The sequence below is a fragment of the Sorex fumeus genome, unplaced genomic scaffold, assembly GCF_029834395.1.
Source record: "Sorex fumeus unplaced genomic scaffold, SorFum_2.1 ptg000091l, whole genome shotgun sequence".
NCBI classification, from domain to species: domain Eukaryota; kingdom Metazoa; phylum Chordata; class Mammalia; order Eulipotyphla; family Soricidae; genus Sorex; species Sorex fumeus.
The window spans coordinates 260,325-286,286 of NW_026606148.1; the positions used below are offsets into that span (position 1 = coordinate 260,325).

At 48.8% G+C, this 25,962-nt stretch overlaps 1 protein-coding gene across 1 annotated transcript in view; it reads right to left on the bottom strand.

The window, feature by feature from the left end:
- Window positions 1-25,653, bottom strand: part of JAM3 (junctional adhesion molecule 3) — a 61,306-nt gene extending 35,653 nt beyond the window's left edge. Inside the window, exon 1 of the mRNA XM_056131469.1 lies at window positions 25,569-25,653. Within this exon, the coding sequence (XP_055987444.1) occupies window positions 25,569-25,653 (85 nt within the window). The remainder of the gene's footprint in view (window positions 1-25,568) is intronic.
- Window positions 25,654-25,962: the final 309 nt, after the last annotated feature.

The window sequence follows — 25,962 nt, forward strand, 5'->3', positions numbered from 1 at the left end:
GTCGAATCTGGGTCGGCCATGTGCAAGGCAAATGCCTTCCCCACTGTACTCTCACTCCAGACCCAGCATTTTTTTTTTTTTGCTTTTTGGGTGACACCCAACAATGCTCAGGGGTTACTACCGGCTCTGCACTCAGGAATTACTCCTGGCAGTGCTGGGGGACCATATGGGATGTTAGGGATCGAACTCAGGTCGGCCGTGTGCAAGGCAAACACCCTACCCGCTGTGCTATCGCTCCGGCCCTCCAGACCCAATATTTACCAAATGTACACGGTCCATAGATTCTACCAGTAAAAAAGTAATTACGTGTCCCAGTCCCAAATGGTCTGGCTGTCCCCTCCCTTCCTGCCCGGCGCCCACAGCTCTGCAGCAGGCCTCCCTGTCCCCCGCCTCATCTGCTGCAAGTCCCAGCAATGCCCGCCACGTCCTCTGCAACGCTGAGCCTCCGCCTCCACTCTTCCTGCCACAGCACTGGGCCCACCAGGGCCTGCCTCCTGCCCTTCCCCGTTTCCCTAGTCAGGGGCGGCGATGCCCGTGGGAAGAACCACACAGGCTGCAACTTCAGCTTCAGACCGTCCCTGAAGAACGTGCCAGGAGGAAGGAGATGCGGGAGCCCTGGTGGCTCCTTGCGCAGGCCATCCCTTACCTTGGGACTTCGAGCTTCTTCGCTCAATCGAGATGGGAGTGGGGCGTGCACCCTGCGTGATCAGGGTTACACAAGCAGTGTCAGGAATGTGAACCAGAGCCTGCCACACACAAGGCAAGCACCTCACCTCCTGAGCAGCCTCTCTGGCCCCTGGTACTGTGGGTTTATACATGCTACGTCACTACCAGAGATTTCAATAGATGGAAAAGTACTTTCAACGGTGAGCACTGAGATTATCAACACTGTGAAAGTCTAGAATTTCCAAAGGGCTGTAAAAGAGAAGATTCAGCTAAGGAACTGAGCTGGGCATCACTCAGTGGGGCAGGGCAGGTCCACTCAGGGTCTGATCCCCAGCACCAAAAGACTAAGAAGAGTTTTCTTGAGGCCGAAGATAGTACAATGGGTAGAGCATTTGCCGTGCACCTGGCCAAGCAGCAAACAAAACACACAGGCACCCCAGATAGTCCTCTGCACACCGCCAGGAGTGACCTCCATAAGTACGCCTTGAACAACACCAGGTATGGCCCAAAAACCTAAATAAATAAATGAATAAGAAGGGTTCTCAAAGGAGGCCCTTTGAGAACAGACACGCAAAGCTCCCCACTGAGCCTGAGGGTCCCTTAGAACACAGATGCTCTGAAGATGTACCCTGACTCTGAAGGCCCCACGAGTTCCGACAAACGCCAAGTTCCTTTCAACAATTTTCTCTAATCTGAGCTTTCGGATCTGGTTTTCCTTTTGTTTATCTTCCCCTTCAGGTCAAACCTAAATTTCACTGTACTAAACCCAAATAAACTGAAACAGCAGAATGAAATTCAACAGAATAAAACCATCACACAGATTCACTAAGCACTGCTATAATACGTTAGGTTTTTGCCTCCGTTGGAAGCACAGACTGGAAGCTGGGGAGCAGGAACCTCCCTCAGAGCCGGGCTCTGGCTCTCCTGCTCTCCGCCAGCACAGAGCCACGAGCTTCCAGCCCAACACACCACCTCCAAACTAGCTACGACTCACGGCGCAAACTGGAGCTCCCAGATCACCACTCCCGGCTGCTCGCAGGCGCTACTCCTGCGAAGAGCCAAGAAAAGTGTGGGCCTCTCCCTCTATAATGGACGCTTCGGAGCTGGTGGGGTGAAGACGGATAAGTGTGGAATTGTCCAAAATACAAAGATCCCAATTCTTTATGAAATGAAGCGGAATTAGGGGGAAACGGCACAACTGAGCTGGTGTGTATTAACTGTATCAATTCTCGTTCAGCTCCCTAAATTGGTATCTATCGGATCAGCATCAGTAGCCACTAGCATGTTTATTCTCTCTCCCTCTCCCCTCCCCTGTAGTTACAAAATTGTTAGTTAGGTTTCACACATAAAACACTGCAGCACCATGCCCTCTATCAGTGTCCACTTTCCTCCACCACTGCCCCGGTGAACCCCAAAATCCTTCTGACCAAACCCATGTCTCAGTTTCTGTTGCCTCTGGACACCTGTTCTTCCCCAGCTGTGTTCCTGAACATCCCAGAGGAGAGATCCTTCCGTGTCGACCTGCGACCTTCACTCAGCATCAACCTCTCCAGATCCGTCCATGTAGCAGCAAACTCATCTCTTCTTTAAGCCAAACAGTACTGCGCAGTGGACATGCACCACAGTTTCTGCATCCAGTCACCTATTCTTGGGCTCTTGATTGGTTTCCAGATTCTGGCCATTGTGAACAGTGCTGCAATAAATATAGAAGTACAAACTGCTTTTCTGAATAAAGTTTTAAACTTCTCTGAATACACCTTGATGTAGATGTCCAGAAGTGGAATTGCTGGCCCAATTTAAATGGGCTGGTTGTTTTAATTCCTGCAAAGTTCTACCAGTGTTTTATAGAACCTGAGTATCAACCTTTTATCAGTTGAGTGGTCGGCAAACAGTCTCTCCCAGTCTGCGCAGTGTCTTAATTCTGGTCATCGTTTCCTTTGAGGTGCATAAGATTCTTAGACTGATACAGTCTCATTCGTTTATCTTTGTTTCTGTTTGCCTGGACAGTTGCACTGGATTATTGAAGATACCTCAAGTTTCAATGGCATAGCTTTAACTTGCTTTCCACGCTGTCACCTATAGATTCAGGTCTGATCATGAGGTCTTTTTTTTTGGGGGGGGGGGTGGTCACACCCAGCAATGCACAGGAGTTACTCCTGGCTCTGCACTCAGGAATTACTCCTGGCCGTGCTCAGGGGACCATATGGGATGCTGAGAATCAAACCTGGGTCGACTGCATGCAAGACAAACGCCCTACCCACTGTGCTATTGCTCCAACCCCAGTCAGAAGCATTTTTATAGGGACTGCACTGAATCTGTATAATGCTTTGGGAAAGACTGTCATTTTGAGAATACTAATCCTTCCAGTTCATAAGTAAGGATGTCTCCATTTCTTCCTGTCCTTTTTTTTTCTTTTAGTGGCATTTTACAGTTTTCTTTTATATAGGTCTTTCACTGTTTTCATTAAGCTGATTACCAGATATTTGATTTTTTTCTTTTTTTTTTTTTTTTTGCTTTTTGGTTCACACCCGGTGATGCAGAGGGGTTACTCCTGGCTCTGCACTCAAGAATTACTCCTGGCGGAGCTCAGGGGACCATGTGGGATGCTGGGAATCTAACCCGGGTCAGCCACATACAAGGTAAATGCCCTATCTGCTGTGCTATGGCTCCAGCCCCGATATTTGATTTTTTGAAGCACAGATGTATTTTCAAGAATTTCATTTGCATGACCATGTGGGATGCACCCCAGAGATGCAAGGATCGTTTAACACATGCAGGTCAGTCAATGTAACTCTCCACATCAATTAAAGAAAAAATGATAATAACGTGATCATCTCAATCCACTGTCTACTGTCCTCCCATTGTTCATCAATTTGCTCGAGCGGGCCCAGTAACATCTCCATTGTGAGACTTGTTACTGTGTTTGGCATATCGAATATGTCACGGGTAGCTTGCCAGGCTTTGCCGTGCAGGCGAGATACTCTCAGTAGCTTGCTGGGCTCTCTGAAAGAAAGTATTTGATAAGATCTAACACCTATTCATGATTAAAAAAAAAAATTTAAAAAGGGATACTGGGATTGGTGGGGGTGGAGAATGGGCACTGTTGGTGGGATGGGTATTCGATCATTGTATAACTGAAACCCAAGCACAACAATTTGTAAGTCTACAACTGTACCTCATGGTGTTTCACTAATAAAAAATCAGTCTCATAATAAAAAATAAATTTTTTTTAAAAACCAGCAAAATAGGAACTGAGGAACTTTCCTTAACATAGTCAAACCATTTATCACAAGACCACAGCAAACATACTGTATTGGGAAAAACTAAAAGTCTTTTCTCTAAAAGACAAGAGTTCCGATTTCCCATTCCCACCACTTCTATTCAATATAGAACTGGAAATACTCGCCATAGCAATTAGGCAAGAAATATATAATAAGGGCATCCAGATAGGAAAGGAAAAAGTCAAGTGCTCTCACTTTTTGTGGATGGCATGATACTACACTTAGAAAACCCTTGACTACAAAAAAAGCTCTGAGAAAAAAATATATTTGTATAGTAAAGTGTCAGTTTACAAAATAAATATGCAAAAGCCTATGGCTTTCCTCTATGTTAATAAAAAAAAAAGAGAAAGATTTTTTAAACAATCCCATTCACAATGGTACCTCAGAAAATCAAGTACCTTGAAGTCAATCCGCTTAACTAAAGAAGTAAAGGATCTATACAAAGGAAACTACTAAAGACTACTTCAATAAATAAAAGAGGACATAAGGAAACAGAAACACATCTCCCACTCATATGCTGGGAAGATAAATATCATCAAAATGGCACTACACCCCAAAGCATTGTACAGATTCAATGCAGTCCCAACAAGGATACCCATGACATTTTTCAAAGAAATCGATCAAGCGAGACTCCTAAAATTTATATGGAACAATAATTTCCCCCTCTGCCAATAGCTAAAGCAACGTGGGGAGGGGGGTAAGAGGGGAGACATCACTTTCTCCAAGTTCAAACTGTACTACAAAGCAGTAATAATTAAAGTAGCATGGTACTAGAATAAAGACAGAACCTCAGATACATGATCAGTCACCTTTGATAAAACATAAAGTGGAGCAAGAAAAGCTTCTTCAACAAGTGGTGTTGGGAAAACTGGTTAGCTATGAGCACAAAACTGAACTCAGACCTTTTTCTAACACATGCATAAAAGTCTAATCAAAATGGACCAAAGACATTCATCAAAATGGACCAAAGATATTCATCAAAGACAAGGGTCTCTGTAAATTTTCTTTTCTGTGATGTCCTTGTCTGGTTTTGATATCAAGTGATATTTGCCTTGTAAAAGCTGTTTGGAGGAACCCCGTTTCTTTACCCTTCTGAGAGAGGCTGAAAAAGACTGGGAGTAGGTCTTCTTTAGAGGTTTGGAGGAGGGGCCCGGGTGACAGTACAGTGGGTAAGGCGTTTGCCTTGCATGAGGTAGACCTGGGTTTGATCCCTGAAATCTCATATGGTTCCCTGAGCACCAACAGAAGTAATTCCTAAGTGCAGAACCAGGAGAAACCCCTGAGCATCACCAGGTGTGGCCCAAAAACAAAAAATAAAATAAAACAAAGGTCTGGAAGAATTCACTGGTAAACGCATTTGGGCCTGGGCTTTTGATCTGAGAAAGACCTTCTATCACCAATTTGTTTTACTTCATAGTAACTGACCTGTTCAGGTGCGCTGTTTCCTCGATTCAATCCTGAGAGGTTACAGGAGTCCAGAGATTTACCCATTTCTTCTAGGTTCTCCAGTTTCAAGGCATAACGATTTTCAAAGTAATCCCTGATGATTCTTTTAATTTCTGCTTATCATTAGACCTTTGTTTCTTTGTGAGTCTTGCTCATTAATAAAACATTTTGTCAATCTTGTTTCTTCCATAGACCCAACTGTTGACTTCATTGATCATGTGAATTATTTAGTTTTCATTTCATTGATTTTTTTTAAGTAAATCTAAATTTTATTTGGACTTTTATTATGCCATTAGAAACATTTCTACAGGAGACATGTTCCACAAGCAAGCATGCTGAAACTTTTGGAGAAGAAATTAACAAGCTAGAAAGGCGCAAGGCAAAGTAGGTTTTATAGAGTTTTGACAGTTCCAATGTTTTCTAGAAAGGTCTGTAGTATTACATATTTCTGGGAGGTCTACGTTTTTGTAAATACTCAGATTGTTTATACTTTTTTTTGTTATCTCTTGTCATGTTACAAAATTTCACCAAACTTAGTAGCTTACCACAAGAGATGTATATATTCTGCTTTTTTTTTTTAAATTGAATCACCATGAGATATACCAGTTCATTGATTTTTGTCCTATTACTACTTAATTCCCTCTGCTGCTTTCAGTTCCTTTCGTTGTCTAATTGCCTAAGCAGGTCTGTTAGGTCATTTATGTGGGTCTTTTCTTACTTCCTAAAGAACATTTGCACTGTTACGAACTTTCCTTTTAAAATCACTTAATGCTGTGTCCCATATGTTCTGGTAGCTCATAAATAAATCTTGAAAGAGATCAACAAGTTGCAGGGATTCTTCCAGACCCTGCACAGGGTCTGAGTCATCTGGTGTACCCCAGCAGGGAATGTGAGCCCCAGTATTGGCCCAAATAGAGTCCCAGCAGCCAAAAACTTCCACACTCCGAAAACACTGCCATGCTCCTAGCTGGACTCCACTGCTCGGGACTAGCCTCATCCAGAAATCAATCTGTTGAAAAACTCAGGTATGTGGGTTTTGTGACTGGAATCGCCAGACTTTCACAGAATCAGGCATGGGCTACCTCCCCCCACCTCCCTGTACTTCTAGAAGCCCTGGCAGTCATGCACAAGCCCCAAATCTGCCACTCAGTTAAAAATTTAACTCCTGCTGTATCACCCTGTTAAGAATTTTGGAATTCCTGGAGCACGCGGACTCAAATGCAGCAGCACTGATACCTCAAACGCTACAATACTGATAAACCAAGAAGAGCACATCAGATTAGATGAGATGGAATAAAGAAGGCATCCAATCTGATTTAAAAAATAACACCAGAAGGCTTAACCCATAAAAACATCTTAGTAGTCTCTTATAATACAGGGGTTTAATGGCTCCATGGTGAGCTACAACAATCTTCATTAACTTTCTTCTGAGGAAACATTTTGGATCATTTTTTTTTCTTTTTAGATCACACCCACTGATGCTCAGGGGTTACTCCTGGCTCTGCACTCGGGAATTACTCCTGGCAGTACTTGGGGGGCCATATGGAATGCCAGGGATTGAACCTGGGTCAGCCATGTGCAAGGCAGATGCCCTACCCGCTGTACTATCGCTCCAGCCCCTCGGATCATTCTTGTAACAAATTACAACAAGCAATATAAAATAAATCACTCAGGGCCTGCTATGGGGGCGGGCTTAAGGGGGTGGTGGGAAGGTGCAAAGGTGGTGGGACTGGCACTGGTGTGTCGAATGTCTGTAACGACTTTGCAAACCGAACTGTTTATATCAAGTGTAGGGAGGAAATTAAAACATAATAAACCACAAAAAAAAAATGGCCAAGGAGAGATAGTACAGCAGGTAGAGCGTTTGCCTTGCATACAGCTGACCCGGGTTCAATCCCCAGCTTCCCATATGGTCCCCCAAGCACCACCAGGAGTAATTCCTGAGCGCAGAGCCAGAAGTAACCCCTGAGCATCGCTGGGTGTGACCCAAAAAGCAAAAAAAAAAAAAGAAGAAGAAGAAAGAGAGAAATGGCCATCCCTGGTCCTTATACCTTTGCTTTAACTTGGTCTATGCTGTCTGATATAATATGGCCACCCCAGCCTTTAACTTTGAGCCTGTGTTTTCCCTGACTGTTCAAATGTGTCTCTCGAGAGCGGTGGAAAGTGGGCTTTTGTTTTCTGATTCATGGGACCATTTCCTGTCTCCTGACTGGTGCACTTTGGCCATTAATGGTGAGATGATTAACATAAAGGAGGTTCTGCCATCATTCTACGCAAGTTATGCATGTTTATGAAGTCCGCCTTGTTTTAAAGAAGCCCCTTTAATGCTTCTTGCAAAGCTGGGTTTCAAGGCTATGAAGTTCCTAAGTGCTGCTGATCTGTGAAACTATATTATTCCTTCATCTCTGAATAACAGTCAAACTGGGCAGAGGATTCTTAGTTTTCTGAGAATATCCCACCATTTTCATCCAGCCCACAGAGTTTCACTCGACAAACTTGCTATGAGTCTTAAGTAAGCCCTCTGCATAGTTTTCTTCTTTGACCTTGCTGCTTTATATATATATAATATATTATATAATATAATATATAATACTATATATATATATATAGTATTGCTACCTTTGGCTGTTGTCAGTCGGATTCGGATGTGTTTTGGAGTATTTTCACTTGGATCTCTTTGGGCTAGGACATTTCAGGCTCTTGAATCTGGGCACATGAACTCCTCGACTCTGGGATTTTCTCACTACGCAATCTTTGACTAACAATTCTCCTCCGAGACTGCCTTCTCCTCCTTTAGGATCCCAACAATTCTTATGTTCTTCCTCTTGAACCCACCCCATGGTTCTCCTCTAGGCTATTCATTTACTGAGCTTTTTTCCCCCACCTTTGTTGTTTATAGAGGTTTCCTGTATTCCTGCCTTGAAGATATTTTATCCTTAGCTGCTGCCAAGTCTTCTATTGAGCTGTTTATGTCACCCACCAAACTCATTAGTTCTGTCACAGCTGACTGTAGTTTTCTGATTTCTGACCTCATACTTTTCTGTACCTGTGCTATTGTTTGAGCTCACTAAACTTCCTCGACATGTTCTCTCTACAATCCGTATCTCAGAGGTTGTAGTGCTGGCGTGGCATCATTTCTTACAGCCATGCGTGGGACACCTAGAAAGGTCAGGGTCACTGGCACATGTCAGAACTGGGTGCTGCCACTGGCCTGGGAGGCCAGGGGACCTGCGCTGCAGTGTACAGACCCAGATCACTCCACAACAAAGAGTCTCTCAGCCCCAAGAAACAACAGCATCATGGCTGAGAAAACCAGTCTTGCAGCATCTTTCCCTCAGCTCTAGAATTTAATAACCTAGCTGTCTGTGTGAGTGCAGAAGGCATCTGTTTCTCTCATGGGGAGACACAATGCAAAACAGATTCAATGACATGCCGAGAAAATTGTGAGTCAGTGGTGAAACTCAGGTCTGATAACCTGTTCAGTCTGGAAGAAATTCAACTTGGTTTATGAGACAGTAGAGAAGTTATCTCATTGTGATTTAATTAAAAAAAAATTTTTAATTAAAAAGAAAAAAGGGGGGCTGGAGCGATAGCACAACGGGTAGGGCATTTGCCTTGCACGTGGCTGACCCGGGTTTGAATCCCAGCATCCCATATGGCCCCCCTGAGCACTGTCAGGAGTAATTCCTGAGTACAGAGCCAGGAGTAACCCCTGAGCATTGCCGGGTGTGACCCAAAAAGCAAAAAATAAATAAAAGAAAAAGAAAAAAGGATAGTAGGAAAGTCCACAAGAATAGCCTTAAAATAGAAAATCCTTTTTGAAAGAATTTTTAGATTTTTATCTTCCATAAAATGCTTTGGTTTTATTTCTATTAAATCTTTAATTTATTCATAAAGTTGCGATAGCACAGCGGGTAGGGCGTTTGCCTTGCACGCGGCCAACCCAGGTTCGATCCCCGGCATTCCAGCCATTCCGGCATTCAAGCACTGGCAGGAGTAGAATCCTAAAGGAACCCCTGAGCATTGCTGGGTGTGACCCAAAAAGAAAAAAAAAAAAGCTTTATTTCTATTAAATCTTTAATAGGGCCTATACCTGGCAGTGCAGAGCGGGACCGTGGCTGTGCTCAGACCACCAGGGCCAGAACTAGTGGTCAGAGGACTATCTCTGGGTCTTATACATGTGCCTAACCACTTGCACTAGCTCCTGGAGCTAGGGGCACCTCGAGCTTTTGAACAGTACTTAACACTTTCAGACTCTCAAGACTCAACTAAGGCGTTGAAGTGAGTATAAGCAGGATCTGTGAAAAAGAAAGCAAAATTCAGCGTCTCTACTGCTCATGTTTAATGTCCAACAGTAAATCTGTTTCAGCACTTTTTGAAGAACGTATATTGATCAGATCAAAGCAGAAATATTTCATTATTGTTGTTTCAGCATTCTTCTTTACTTCCATTCTTCTTTACTGCCCCTTCTTCTTCCTAATATACAGAAGAAAATAAATATATCCTTCATCTCAATGGCTCCTAGCACACAGACCTCAACCTCAGGACTGGATTGTCATTCCTGTTTCTCTAGGTGTCTGAGAAAAGGTTACACTAAAACTCCCCAGCAAAGGGCTGAAGAGACAGTGCAGGGGGAACGTGGTTTGAATTTCAGCCCTTCACTCAGCCAAAAGTGGTTCAGACCCAGGCTCAAACCCAGCACTGCCTCTGGTTCTGAGTGATACATGAGCACTGCTGGGTGTAGCCCAACCCACAACTACCACCACAAAATAAATAAAAATAAAATTCTCCAGCAGAAGCAAACTATGTGCACAGAGACCTTCCTATTTGCATGGTATCTTCTTGTTCTGAAGCCTTCCTTTCTTAGTAACTTTGTGCCTCATAAGATGTGTGGGTTGTTTCTGGGAAGTGGGGGGCACACTCAGCTATGTTTAAGGTTTACTCCTGGTTCTGTACTCAGGGATCACTCCTAGTGGGGCTCAGTGAACCGAACACAGGTCAGCTGCATGCAAAGCAAGCACCCTACTCTCAGTTACTACTGTTCTGACCCCAAGATAATTTTTTTTTTTTGCGTTTTGCTTTTTGGGTCACACCCAGTGATGCTCAGGGGTTCCTGGCTCTGCATTCAGGAATTACTCCTGGCAGTGCTTGGGGGATGATATGAGATGTCGGGGATTGAACCTGGGTTGGCCGCATACAAGGCAAACACCCTACCCACTGTACTAGTGCTCTAGCCCCAAAGCTTATTTTTCATGTAAGCTCACTGGTTTATATTGGCAGGTCCTTTACTTAAAAGAAATACTTGAATTTCCACCGAAATTTTTATTATTCATTGTTTGCTATTTCAGGCATGAAAATTTCCCTCAGGCATAAGAGGTTTGATCTTTTCTACAAATATCATTGAGCCACTTCTTAAATCTAAGAATGCCAAAGAGAACTTTCCTCTTGAAATTTAAAACCAGATTTTTGCTTTTTATCAAAAAATTTGGTACACCAATCTGTACTTTAGATCTATTTTTTCAATGTAAGAAAAATACATTTTAAAAGTTGTTGTCTTATCCCAAAAAATCTTATCGAAAAAGGCCATCAGGATTTATGAAACAGCTTTAATATGAAAAAGTTACCTAAATTAGACTCGTAATTTAAAGTTCAGGGGGAAATTATGAAATTGTATAAGTCAGAAGGAATAAAAAGAATGTTTTATATGTATACATTTCATGATTCTTAGTATCACTGTCCCTCTCAAACTCATTTGATGGGGGTAAAACCCTAGGGTAAAACAAGGATTTACTGCAGGAGACTAAGACTAAGCTCTCAGATAAACTGAAAACTCTCAAAACTTGAAAGAATCAGGGTCCATATAAGTCTTCTAAGTCCGAATTATTTAACTGAAGATTGGGACGCGTAACTGGGAGTCGATTTCTGGGTGTTTACAGAGACACAGAGCAGCAAGGACAGCCCCAGCAGGAGAGCAGAGCAGAAAAACACTCCTTCGCCAACATTCTCCTCCCACCACATGGCCCTGGCGCCACCATGCCACTGGGCCCACGTGCCACTCTGCCCATGGTATCATTGTGCCATGTCCCCACAGTGCCCACAGGCCCCTACGTTAGTGCCACTTTTGTTTCCACTTATACAGACTCTTGAACAGGAATCATATATACACAACCAATGCTTCTCAGTTGTACTTCATTGCGGCTTTTTGTACAGAAAAAAATAATGACACGGTGAGCTGACACCAGCAAGTAGCAGAGCTAAGACTCAAACCACGTTCCAGCTAATGCTCGCCTGAGAAACAGGACTAAGGAGGAAAGTAATCACTCCCGGGCAGAGATGGAAAAAGACTGACCATGAGGCCCAAAGGGCAGAGACGGGGCTGAGGAGGACGAAGAAGGATCCGTAGTGCTGTGGTGGACCCTTCAACACCACAGAAGCAGCCATGCATGCCGACTCAGAAGACAACGGGGATCAAGTCGACAGGCGAGTGAGGACAGGCGTTCCAGAACCCGACACTGTGCGGGCAGGAGCTCATGGGTCTCTGGGTTCCCCTTCTCCCAGTTCCGAGGCACGACCTCATCAAGGGCAGAGCATTTCTGGAGGCCCTGACCCCATGGGAAGGGCTGTGACACAGAAGACTTTGTTCCCACAGGGCTGAACCCCCCAGCAGAGGGATTCTCTGTGAGGGCAGGGATTGGCACGAGCATGGTCAGCTGACCGCAGCACGGTCAGTCCCAAAGGGTGCAGGGCGGGACCGGCCTATCAAGCCCCTCACTGCCTTCCTGGAGGTGAAAATGGTCGGCAGAAAGCTATAGCTCGCTAAGGAACACCAAGTCGACTGGCTTGCCACCCAGAGAACAGACCTGCCAAGCAGGGCCGAGAGCAATGTGTATGCAGAACAGATACCCGGTGGTCCCCTGCCGGCAGGCGCCTGCCTGCTCACCTGGGCACTGTGGGCACCACAGCAGCAGCCCGGGGCCTCTGGGCAGGGCACCAGCAAGGCAGTGTGGGTTCTGGCTCCATCCCCACCAGCTGGGTCAGCAAGTGTCCCTCACAGCAAGCGTCCCTCAGAACTCCCCTCTCCCATGGCACGGTACAGCACTGAGAGAGGCCAGAGATCTGGGGAGACCCCAGAGGTAGGCAGAGGAGAAACCCCATGCCCCTCCCAGCTCAGCCTTTCCCTCTGGCCTAACTCTCCCCCCACCCCCCGCACACACGCGCGTGCACGCACACACACACACACATACACACACACACACACACACACACACACACACACACACATGCTGGACCTCAAACACCCACCCAGGATGAGAAACTGCTCGAAGCAGCAGAGAAACTAATGCACACTTGATTTTCCTGTCAAAATCTTCCCTCACTGACTGAGGAAAAAATATTGCAAAATTTAAATTACAAAAATGTAGAGAACAAGACATTTGATGAAAAGTTGGGCCATAATAGAACCAGGAGCAAGAAACGCTAGAACACAATGTGCTTGTCCATCGTGGCCAGCTTCCACACTCAACGGGCCCACGGCCTTCATTCTGGACACGGCCCCTGAGCATCCTGCACCCTGAAGCATAGGGGTCACTCTTGACTGCACTCAGGAATCACCTCCACTGGAGAAACAAGAATGATCTGAGGCCAGGCCCCAGCACAAGCGCACAGACACAGGCACATGAGAATGCCTTTTTGAAGGAACGGGTTCACAGCTCTCCTCATGTCCTATGAGAAGTCCATACCAAAGCAAAATTATGGCTGACCGTTCTGAGCAAGTTAAAAACACTTAGACATTTGTTCTCAATACTCTCAACGAAGGTTCGAGGCCCAGTCTGCACTACCACCACATCTGCAAGGTGGACACAACAAGGCCACAGAGAAGTCTGACTTAGCCACTAGTAAGAAGCAGGTTGAATAAAGACCACCAACCAACTCACAGGGCGGGAGCTAAGCCGTGAAGGGAAAGGCACGTGCAGCACACAGCTGTATGATCCCCAGCACAACAGATGGTCTCCTAGACCCACCAGGGTGATCCCTAAGCACAGAGCCAGGAGCAAGCCCTGAACATTGCCAGGTACGCCCAAAAATGGGGGCGGGGGAGAATCTGAGACAGGCCAACAGCTTTCCTTGGCATTCTCTCCACAGTGAACAACCAGGAGCGCCTGGTTCCCAGCTCCACAGAGAGGCTGCCTCGGATCGACACGCAATTCTCAGACGTCAGTCCAGTGTGTGAAAATCTGCTTCCCTCTGACACCCTTCTCCAATATTTCGCAGTATTTTCTTCAGGCCACAGCAGAGGCTCAATGTCCCCAGCACTCCATCTAGTCTGGACACAGCTCCAAACCCAGGCTGTCCTCAGACCTCAGACCACTGGTAGCTACACACTGGGGGCCCGACCCCACCCACCTCCTCAGCCTGAAGTGTCTGAACTCAGGACATGCGTGCCAACTACACGCTGCCTATCTGAAAGGCTGGACGTCAGGAAGGGCAGGTGGGAGAGACGCGCCAGGGACAGGGTTGTGCAGCACCACCCTTCCTCACCACCTCCACTGCTCAACAAGCAGCCAGCTCCCTGCAGCGCGCCCTGCGGGCACCGCTGCACCCACCCCCAGCTCGCCTGCCCCTGAAGGCCAGTGGGCCAGCAGGTTCCATCCCCAGCCAGCTCTCCTAGCAACCAGCCGCTTCCGGGGGTGCTCGGGAAAGGTTCCTCATTCTCGCGAAAGAAAGCTCTTGCTGGGGCTGGAGCGATAGCTTAGCAGGTAGGGCGTTTGCCTTGCACACGGCCGACCCAGGTTCGAATTCCCAGCATCCCATATGGTCCCTTGAGCACCGCCAGGGGTAATTTTTGAGTGCAGAGCCAGGAGTAACCCCTGTGCATTGCTGGGTGTGACCCAAAAAGCAAAAAAAAAAAGAAAGAAAGAAAGAAAGCTCTTGCTCTCAGTGGGCAGGAGGCAAGAACGCCAGTAATAAACGATGCTTTTCTCACCAATCGCACAAGCTCTGACGGGAAACACAAAGTTCTCAAATGCCAGGTCTCTTCTAGAAAGCCGGGGCCCAGACCCAAAGGCCCTGCGAGAGGGGTGTTCCCCCTCAGAGAGCATGTGGTGGACTCAACCCACACTGATCCCGCTCTGACACACTGGGACATTTTTGTTGTTTTGTTTTGTCTGGGGGCTACACCCTGCAGTGCTCAGGGGTTACTCCTGGCTCTGCACTCAGGGATCACTCCTGGCAGGCCCAGGGGGCCATATGGGATGCCAGAGAGCAAACCCAATTCATCAGCCAGATGCAAGGCAGGCACCCTACCTGCTGTGCTACCACTTCAGCATGAAAGACTGGGTCATTTTAAGAAAGGCTTTTTTTTTCTTTTTGGGTCACACCTGGCGATGCACAGGGGTTACTCCTGGCTCTGCACTCAGGAATTATTCTTGGCGGTGCTCAGGGGACCATATGGGATGCTGGGGATCGAACCAGGGTTGGCGTGCAAGGCAAACGCCCTCCCCGCTGTGCTATCGCTCCAGCCCCAAGAAAGGCTTTCAAAGTCTTCCAATGCACCTTTAAAGAAAAGGGCGACAGGGTCTGGAGCGATAGCACAGTGGATAGAGCGTTTGCCTTGCACACGGCCAACCCGGGTTCGAGTCCCAGCATCCATATGATCCCCTGAGCACCACTGGGGTGATTCCTGAGTGCAGTCAAGAATGACCCCTAGGCATCACTGGGTGTGACCCAAAAAGAAAAAAAAAAGATAAATAGGGCTACAGCAGCAGAGAGTCCTGGAGGGCACCTAAGCGCCAGAGATCTCTCCAGGCCCCACACCGAGCCCATTTCACCAGGGCACCGCAGATGGAGCAAGTGCAGTCTCCCCGCCTACTCCAGATGGGATCCCGGTGACCAAGAGTCACAGGCAAGGCCCAGGCATGTGGGTTCCAGAATAAGTCTCCAAGCTGTATGACGGCGCCTGATGCCAGATGCTAGGCCTACAAACCACGTCAAGGCGCCACTTGGTGCACCAACAGCCCAGGCCCAGAGACACAGCAGCTCCAAGTCCCAGAGGGCACCCCCAGTGCTGGAGATTTCTCCAGAGATGTCTCTGGAACCCAACCACTTACAATCTAGAATTTCAGACCTCTCATGATATGCAAAGTGAGCAATGGAAAAGAAATGCCCTAGCATCTGTCCCGGGAAGGCAGGCTTGAATGGTGGTGGGAAAGGGAAAGGTAAGGTAAAGGCCCTCCCGTTGGTCGTCGATTTGCTCGAGCGGGCCCAGTCACGTCTCCATTGGAGACTTTGCTGTTACTGTGTCTGGCGTATCGAATACTCTCGGTAGCTTGCCGGGCTCTCCGAGAGGGGCGGAGGAATCGAACTCGGGTCGGCCATGTGGGCCGCTTGTAAGGCGAACGCCCTACCGCTGTGCTATCGCTCCAGCCCTGTGGTGGGAAAATTCAAGCAAAATTAATACCCAAAAGTAGAGAGAGAGTATCTGAGAAATTGTCTGCCATAGAGGCAGGGTGAGGACTGGGATTGGGGGGAGGATAATGGGGACATTGGTGGTGGAGAGTTTGCACTGGTGGAGGGATGGTTGTTCGATCACTGTACGGCTGAATCTCAAACATGAAAGCTTTGTAACTATCTCACAATGGTTCAATGAATAATTTTTAAAAAATTGTCCTCCCATTGTTCATCGATTTGCTTGAGCGGGTCCAGTAAGGTCTCCGTTTTGAAACTTGTTGTTACTGTGTTTGGCATATTTGCCATGTGGGCAAGATACTCTTGGTAGCTTGTCCGGCTCTCCGAGAGGGGCGGAGGAATCGAACCTGGCTCAGCCCTGCTGGCTGCACACAAGGCAAATGCCCTACCACTGTGCTATCGCTCCAGTTCAATTAATTAAAAAGAGAAAAAGAAAAATAGGGAATCCCAGGAGTTGAAGGCGGGGGCTCTCCCAGAGATGCTATACCCAGCAGCAGTTCTGGGGCCTGTCTGGCACACCAGGCTGTGCTGGGGTGAGCATGCGAGTGACAGGGCAGGGGTGCAGGTGCCAGAACAGAGGTGAGGGTGGCAGGGCAGGGACGTGGGTGTCAGGAATCCAGCTCCAGGCCTCGCACTCATCACCCACTTCCTAGAGAACATGATCACTTTCTTTTATTTTTGGTTTGGGGGCCATACCTGGCAGTGTTCAGGGCTCAGTCCTGGCTGTGCAGTCAGGAATCCCAGCAGGCCCAGGAACCGGATGTGGGCGCATAAATGGTGCTGGGGATCAGAGTGGGCTGGCACAAGGGAGGTGCCCTACCACGGCCAGAGACCGTACAGTGGGTAAGGTGCCCTTGCACGCGGACAACTGGGTTTGATCCCCAGCATCCCACATGGCCCTCGAGCACTGTCAGTTTTCTAAGCAGAACCAGGAATAAGCACTGAGCACCACCGGGTGTGACCCAAAACACTGTAAATAACTAAAATTTTCTTGTATTCCCTTAAAGTCACTTCTCTGGGCTTGAAGCTCAGATACCTAAGGCGTGTCTAGCAAGAAAGAAATGTGGCTGTTTGGGTGGTAGTGTGAGAAGTGGTATGTAATTTCTTCCAAATGTTCTGACTAAAAGCACTATTATTCCCCAAGGCCCCCAAATGAACTGCATGCAAAGCTGGAAAAGAATCCACCCACGAATCCTTCAGGAGAAGAGCTTCAAAGGATGCAGACAATGGAGACCGCCCAAACACAGGGGCAGGCCCTGACCTTCCATCCTCACAGCCTGACCTCTCCTCCTCACGGACCATGACCTCTCCTCCTCACAGCCCAACTTCTCCACCTTATAGACTATGACCTCTCTTCCTCACAGACTTTGACCTCCATCCTCACAGCCCTGCTGACCTCTCGGCCAGCCAGCATCGCATCCTGGAGGCACCGGGATCCCAGTTTGGGATTTCCATAGGAAAGCCCCTTACATCTCTCTCTGATGTCACTTGTTGTGGGGTAGCCACTGTCTCACCTGTGAAAGAGCTGTGATTCTGACACTGCAATGACTGCCCGATTAATGAACAAGGGGTGACTGCTCGGAGTCACCACCCAGATAGCAAGACTGTGTAAAGAGCCCCCCAAGGCAGGACTGGGCCCGTCCTGACAGCACCGAGGCTCAGCAAGGAGCACAGAGGGGGCCTGATGGGTGCTCATAAGGGAGAAGCATCGGGCCTACATTTGAACAATGAGGGTGTGTGCCTGGCCCGGTGCAGCACCTGAGCCCTATGTAAAAGGTGGATTTGATTCATAAAGGGAGGATTCGGTGAAGCCCAGCTGAAGTTCTGTGTCCACCGGCGAGGCAAAATGGTAGACTCCGGAAGAGAGCAGCTACACAAGGGCCAATAGAAGGGCAGGTCAGTGCACTGGACGGCTGGAGTGTGACCCTCAAGGCCAGTGCTCATGTCATCCCTCGTAGGGAGACAGCCCTCGGGTACGAGGTGACAGAGGCCAGGCTGAGTTTGAGCCCCAACAGGGACCTCGGCCACACAGATCTGCCGATAGGACGGACCCACTCTAAGCTTAAAGGCAGAGAAAAGCCACCACCAGTTGTAATCCTAAGAGACAAAAAAGAGTGGCATTAGAATCCCCAGAACTTTATCACCCTGATACCAAAAGCAGACAGGAACACACAAAAAGAGAAAATCACAGGCCAATATCCCTGATCAACCCGGATACAAAGATCCTCAGTAAAATATTAGCAAAGAGAATCCAACAACTGATGGAAAAGATCATACACCATGACCAAGTGGGATTCACCCAAGGGATACAAGGAGGGTTTGACATTTGCAAGTCAATCAACATAATTCATCGTATCAATAACAGAAAAAGATTAAAAACTGTATGATCATATAAACAGATGCAGAAAAAGCATCTGACGAGCTCCAGTACCCGTTCATGATGAAAACTCTCAACAAAATGGGGGTTGAAGAAACTTTCCTCAATATAGTCAAAGCCATCTACCACAAGCCCATGGCAAGCATTATTCTCAATGGGGAAAAACTAAAAGCCTTCCCTCTAAGATCAGGGACAAGACAAGGATGCCCACTTCTGCCACTTTTATTCAATGTAGTACTGCCACAGCAGTTAGGGAAGATAAAGATATTAAGGACCTCCAGAGAGGAAAGGAAGAAGTCATGTTCCACTAGGTCCCCAGAACTTCAAATGATTGAATATCAGACAACACATTTAAGACAGTTAAGCACAAATGATTGCAATATTTTTAAAGGTTAAAAAAGCATAAGCAAGCCAAAGAGGCCAGATCACAAAAAGAACCAAATAACATTTTAGAAATGAACAATATAACTGGCTACCATAAAAGAAACTATGCAGTGGCTAAGTAACAAAGCCGATGCAAATGGAAGAGATGTCTGTAAAAGCAAAGCTAAATGAATATCCCCAAAAAACACAAATATGAAAGAATATGAAATATGAAAGAAAGGTTAAGAGTCTTAAGACAGGCTAAATCTATGGTAATCAGGAGTCCCAGGAGAGAATTCAGAAAATAGAAAGCTGGCAGCATTTTTGTTGTTGTTCTTTAGTTTTTGCTTTGTTTGGGGGCCACATCCAGGATTGCGTAGGGGTTACTCCTGTCTTTGCACTCAGGAATCACTCTTGCTGGGCTTGGGGGACCATATGGGATGCCTGGGATCAAATGGGTCTGCTGTGTGCAAGGCCCTACCCGCTGTGCTATCACTCCAGCCCCAAAAAGTTGGCAGCATTTGAACAAATAATTCCTGGGGAATCTGGGGAAAAATAAAGACTCACAGGGGTACAAAGTATGACAAAGTAAGCAGAAAGAAACACACACACACACACACACACACACACACACACACACCCCCGAAGCACACTGCAATAACTAACATCTCAGAATGCCAAAGACAAAGAAAAGCTCTGTGCAGCGGCTGCAAAAGGCAGGCACCGCGAGAGATGGATGGCAGGGTTGGTCACAGTCCTAACAGACACCAGAGAACACCGAGGGAGACAGCAAAGCCCCAGGACAGTGACTGACAGCTTCAAGTGAAACTCTTTCGCAAAGAAGATCAAAATAGCATTTTCAGATAGAAATGAAAGTAAACTCAACACCAATACATCCACCCCAAAAGAAGTGAGCTGTCCTTAGCTTCCTAACTGATCTGCCCTCTCTGATACTCTCAAACATATTCTCACATTACAGTGGCTGGAGCGATAGCACAGCGGGAGGGCGTTTGCCTTGCACACGGCCGATATGGCTGACCCGAGTTCGATTCCTCTCGGAGAGCCTGAGAGTATCTCGCCCGCATGGCAAAGCCTGGCAAGCTACCCGTAACGTATTCGATATGCCAAAAACAGTAACAAGTCTCACAACGGAGACGTTACTGGGCCCGCTCGAGCAAATCGATGAACAACGGGAGGACAGTGACAGTGATAAAATGATTTTGGTTCCATAGAACTTCCAAGACTTACATAGGAAGGGTCGAAGTGCTCAGCCTGGAGACTTGCCAGCACTTTCTCTGAGGGACCATCTGAGTTGGCCACGTTCTGGCTGTGGCCGTGGGCTGGGCCGCCTTCCCGCCTGCACCTCACACTCGTCCTCAATGTACGTAAGGAAACATGCGAACAAGGAAGGCAGCCGCCATGAGAATGCTGCCAGCACAAGGCCTGACATCCGGCCTCCAGCGCACAGGCGCGCTTGGTTTGTAGATCTTTAAAATAACCCCCGGCACTCAGACACTGCCCACGGCAGTCCTGACCCTCCCCGCTCAGGGTACCCCCCTCCGTTTCCCAAACCTGTCCCAGGGAAACCAAAACGGTCCCTCCTGGGTCAGCTCCTGGCCACGCCGGCCTCCAGTCACCGCTTTTCCTCCAGAAGACACGTTCACCATTTGCACAAACTCCATCCAGCCCAGCCCTGGTCCGGGAAGGTGCCTAACTCAGGTTTCCTCATTTTTGTCCATGGAAAGTTTTTCTGCTGTGAAAATGGAGATCACCAAAAAATACGGACTGGCTGATGAAGCCCCAACACCCTGACAGAGAAACCTTAGAGGCAAAATATGCCCCTCCCTGCCTCACCCCAACGGGGCAGCTGTTTCAGGTTTGCTGCATTCTCTGTCACCCTCCAGACAGCTGCACTCCATTCAAAGACGTTATTTTCCTCAGAGAAAGACATCCCACAGGAAGTTGGTGGTGGGCAGGAAAAGATGGTAAGCTAAGACACACAGCTCACAACTCACTCAGGAAACATCTTTCCCAGTCTGTTTTCCAAGGAAGTCTATCTGACCGGCCATTCTCACCCAAGACAAAGGGAACAGCCTCCAGGCGCTGCCCAGCTGGCACCAAGCAGGTGTCGGGCAAACGCCGGCTGCTGCCCAAGCCGCCACGCGGATTATTTGGGGCTTTTGTCTAAAAGAAGGCAGAAGCAGGTAGTCGCATCAGCAATCCAGTTTCCAGTCACTCGTTTGTGAGGACGCTGCAGCTAGCTCCTCCGCCAGGCCCAGCTCTCCAAAGAGACTCAGAGAACACGGAGGCCAAGTACTGAGCCCAGCTGGGCCTTCCCGCTCCCCGTCACCACCCCTACCCAGCAGGGCTGTCGCTCATGAAGGAGCTCGAGCTCGGAAAAGTTTAAATGTTTTAAACTTTAAAATTTAAACTCGTCTGAACATCTATTATTCTATACGAGGACCCAAATAAAACGATTTTTTTATTACAAAAACTCGTTCTCACCAAAGAAAAAAAGGACAAAAGAATATGAGAGCAAGGCTGCCGTCAAATGCACTGCGTACAAACACTGGCTCATTTCCACTCACGCGTCTTCTCCCCGACGTGTGAAATCCTGTGTAACTGTCACCACAGTCTAGTAAGCAGCCAGACCCACAGCTGTGCCACCAAAGTTGTAGCATAAGCATTACTGCTTTTTTTTTTTGGAGGAGGGGGAGCAGTTGGGGCCATTCTTGACAGTGCTCAGGGTTTATTCCTGACTCTGCACTCAGGGATCACTGCTGGCAGGGCTTGGCTTGGGGGACCCCATGGGATGCGAGAGATCAAACCTGGGTTGGCCGTGTGCAAGGCAAACACCCTTTCCGCAGTATCGTCTTTCCAGCCCACGGTTTTCTCCTTACCCTCAAAAAACTGCCCAGAGTACAGGGCAGACACAAGACTTTCAAACGAAACTACGTCCATTCTCTTTCTTCTATAGAAACTGCTGTCATAAAAATAGAATTTCCAACAGCCCCATGGGCCCCTGGAACTGAAATGCATGAAAATGCCCAGACATATTGGCAGTGCTTAAGGAAATGCTAAGTGACTCGCCAGTAAGACGATATTTACTACTCATCATCCCTGGAAAGGCAAATTCGGCCTCTGTTCCTGGCAAGTTTTTAAGATTGCTGATTCTTCTGATAAAATGCACTTACATCTGCAAACTAACACCCAGCATAACCCAGCATACAATCACCTTGGCTCTCCGCAGGCAGAGACACCGGACCCCTTGTGAAGAGCAGTGCCTGGCACGTTGAGGGAAACGCAGCAAGCGTCAGCTCTGGGGCCTGAATGCACAGAGGGCTACTTACCAAGAGGCTGGGCACGAGCTGACACTAGGTCAGAGCCGGCAGCGGGGAAAGGCCAGGGTCTGACGTGAGAAATGAACGGCGGGAGCGGGTCACGTACAGAAGCACCGGGATGGTTTGAAGATGAAAGAGAAGACGCACGGGAAATGCTTCTGTAGGTGGGATGCCTTTCCACCAGTGTTTCCCAAAGTGGGGAGCCCTGAAACAGTCCAGGGGTGGCGGCAGCCCAGGGGCAATTAGGAGGCACTTCCTGTTCAATGGCTTAAAGGGCGATTTCCAGGGAGGCACCTGAGTGCAGGAACCTCATTCATTCTACACAACTGGCTCTGAAAACCTGGTTGCACGAACTAACACTCAGGAAACAAAGAAAACACGGAGTGGGGCTGGAGCGATAGCACAGAGGGTAGGGCATTTGCCTTGCACGCAGACAACCTGGGTTCGATTCCCAGCATCCCATAGGGTACCCCGAGTACCACCACCTGAGTGTATGAGCCAGGAGTAACCCCTGTGCATCGTCGGGTGTGACCCGAAAAGGAAAAAGAAAAAGAAGGAAAACACCGAGTGCTCCAGCATTCCTCAGGCTGGTTCTGGTCTCTGGACACTTTCTGTGTCGAGACAAGTGCAAACAGGCAGCAAGTTCAGCATCGGGTCCCCAGACGGATCTCCAGCGTGGGCTCTGTGCCTGCCAGGCCAGGCACTAATAAGTGTGCTGACCACGGTCCTGCAGGCCTCGAGCTACGCCAATGCGTCCCTCTGGATGGCCTGTTGGGTTCAGAGGGTGCGTGGGATTTAAGAACCACATCCAGGGGCTGGAGAGACAAGACAGCGGATAGGGCGCTTTCCTTGCACTTGGCTCGCCTGGCTTTGATTCTGGGCACCAAAAAGGTATCCCCAAGCCCCGCCAGGAGTGACCCCTGAGCACAGTGGGTAAGGCTCAAAAAGACAAAAACAAAAAAAAACAAAAAGATCCACATCCAACTCCATCGGCATCACGCCTATCACCTGACTGGAAGCATTTTAAAAGAGAGAATCTAGGGTTGGAGCGATATGGTACAACAGGTAAGACGTTTGCCTTGGACGCAGTCAACCCAGGTTCAATCCCTGGTACTGTATGTGGTCCTTCAAGCTACCAACAAGTGATCCCTGAGCTCAGAGCCAGGAGTAAGCCCTCAGCACTGTCTGGTGTGGCCCAAAAACAAAAAAACAAAAGGAAGTGAGGGAGGGAGAGGGAGAGAGGGAGAGAGGGAGAGGGGAGGAGGGAATCCAGAGGCTGGGGTGAGTGGCTCCGGGTAGCACTTGCCCCTGTATACTTGAGACCCTGTTGTTGTTCAATTCCTAGCCCCGGCACCTTCCACCAAAAAAAAAAGTCCAATTCATGACCAGGGTGCCACCCAGCAAATTCCATACATCCTAGCTTCATACACTACATAATTCCCTTTCTTTTACCCACTTGTGCTTTGAAAAAACGCAAAGAATTTATAGAGAAGGAATTTGCTAATCTCACATCCCAAGCAGCTGCTAGCTGGATCTACTAAATTCCCAGCTTCTCCAGTTACACTGGGCGGTCATCTCAGGGAGAAACCGTTATGCCTTTCCTAACAGTGCCCTTCCACCTTCTTTTCCCTATAACCCCTTTCTTGTGCCGATGAGCACCAAAGGGTTGCATCAAGGACATGAGCCCACCCTACTCCAACCTGCTTGTTAGAGAGAGAGAGCAGTAAAGCTTCTTCTCGACCTGTCCAAAGGAAAGGGAAGGGGGAAATCTGGTTTATTTCAAAAGAACTGATTTAAGCCTACCCTACTGAGCTGCTAAGAGTAAGTTCCCTGGAACCAAGGGACTGGATGAAGGATCAGAGACTGGATCTAGCGCTGCAGGATGACGCTGTTACTGGTATTCCATTCAGCTTCCCAAGCTCCAGGCATCTCCGAACAAATGTCTGCCTACAGCCACTTTGGGAATGAACAGCTGATGGGTCCCCTGCATACCTCAGGGCAGATGGTCTCACTTTTCTGGGAACACACACACATGGCCACAAACACACGCATGTGAGCACCTGATGATGAAAATAGATAATTCGGAATATGAAAACAACAAAAGGAGCATTTCTAACAAGAATTTCGATAAACGAAGAAATGCAAGTGGAAATTTACTTTCTTTTTCCCAAAATTTCCCTGGAAATCTTGATTTTCAGACTTTGGCTTCCTCACACCAACTGTCATGTCCCCAAAATACAAAGAGTTGGTGTTTCAATTCTCAATGAAATACCTCCCTTGGCAACAGAGGGCTTTGAGAAACCAATGGTAATTATTACACAATCATGCAAAAAGGATTTGCACGACATCTGTAAAGTTGAGCTGCACCTGTCACCAATTCAACAAAAGAATATCATACACACACCACACAGTTCTGAACACCTGATAATTTGGCGTGAAGTGAGCCATGATAAGAGCCCACCGTTAAAGAGAATACTACAAGTAGCCAAAAACTGAAATGACACAAATGGTTGGGCATTTCCAAACTAAGACAGACACTATGGCCTATTATCCAACACGAGCTACTGGCTCTCTCTTCTAAAGTTCTGTTTCTTCATCCACAACAAGAGCAAAAACAATAGTAACAGTCCTTAGCGTTACCAGTGCTACATGAACACACGTTAGACTCTCATAACAGAGCTTGGCAAGAGGCTATAAAGAACGCCTGTATGATGTCAGGAACCAACGACTTCTAAGACAAGCATACTTAAAAGAGCAACTAAAAAAGTCCTCATAAAAATAAAAGGCTCAGCTGCCACGACCTGTGATGAAAGAATAGTTTTTCGACTACTACGGAGTGTTTTGAGCACAAACGAGCAACAGAATAAGAAAGAGCCCCCTGGCTAAGTTCGCTGCTTGGACATCGCTGCTATCTCGCAGCCTGAATCGGCCGCCCTAAACTCTGCAGGCAGAACTGCAGCCGTTAGAATCGAGCAAGTTTGGAGGACCCCCCCCCCCCGTCCGAGAAACCAGCGGCTACGGGAATGCGACCCTCAGCATCTCCCCTCCGCGAACTCCCCGGACGAAGGCCCAGCGCTCCCGCGACAGAGCTGCGGCCCGGGCGGACGGACCCTCCGACAATGGGGAGTTGTTCCGGCACTGAATAGCGCAGTGTCCACGCGGGGCGTTCCGGACACCCCTGTCCCCGGCCGGCCTCCGGGCCCCATCTCCCGGCCGCGTGCGGTGGGGCGCGAGCGGGGCGTCCCGCGCGGCCCGAGGAGGCGCGTCCCCCGGCCCGGCCCGCAGCCCCGAGCCCCGGGGCGCGTGGGCGCAGGCGGCGCGTGCCCGGGTCCCCCCGCCCCGCGCCCGGCAGTGCCCCCCGGGTCGGCGCTGGACGCGGCGCCGCCGGAACCACCGCCCGCGCGGCCGAACCGGGAGCCCGGGGGCGTCTGGCCGCGCGGCGGTCCCGAGGCGCCGCGCGGGGGCCCCAAGCGCCCGGCCCCGAGGCCCGAGTCCCCGCCGGCCCGTCCCCCGCGGGCGCGGCCGTGGGGGTCCCGGGCCGGACACAAAGGAAAGGGAGGGCTCGCCCCACCCGCCCCCACCCCCGGCCCGGCCGGCCCCTCGCTCCGACCGGCCCCGCTCGCGGCTCACCCCGCAGCAGCAGCAGCAGCAGCAGCAGGAAGGCGGCGGGGAGCGGGGCGCGGGGCCCGAGCCGCAGCCGCCGCCTCAGCGCCATGTCGCGGGACTGAGGGGCCGCGGGCGCGCGGCGCGGCGGGCTGCCCCGCGCGCATGCGCCCCGCCCCGGGACCCTGCCGCCCGCCCCCGGGTACCATGGCGACCGCGCGGCACGGCGGAGCCGTCCCCATGGCGACAGAGCGGGCGCGACGTCTGGTTGCCATGGATGCAGGGATGCTCCGGGCCGGGCCGTCCGCGGGGTCTCTCGTGAACTTAGTGGCAGCAGGGACAAGGAGAGCGAGTGCTCGAGAGTGGAGCGGCGAAATTTTCATAGCCGGGAAAGCCATCCATTCCATATCAGAAGAGGAAC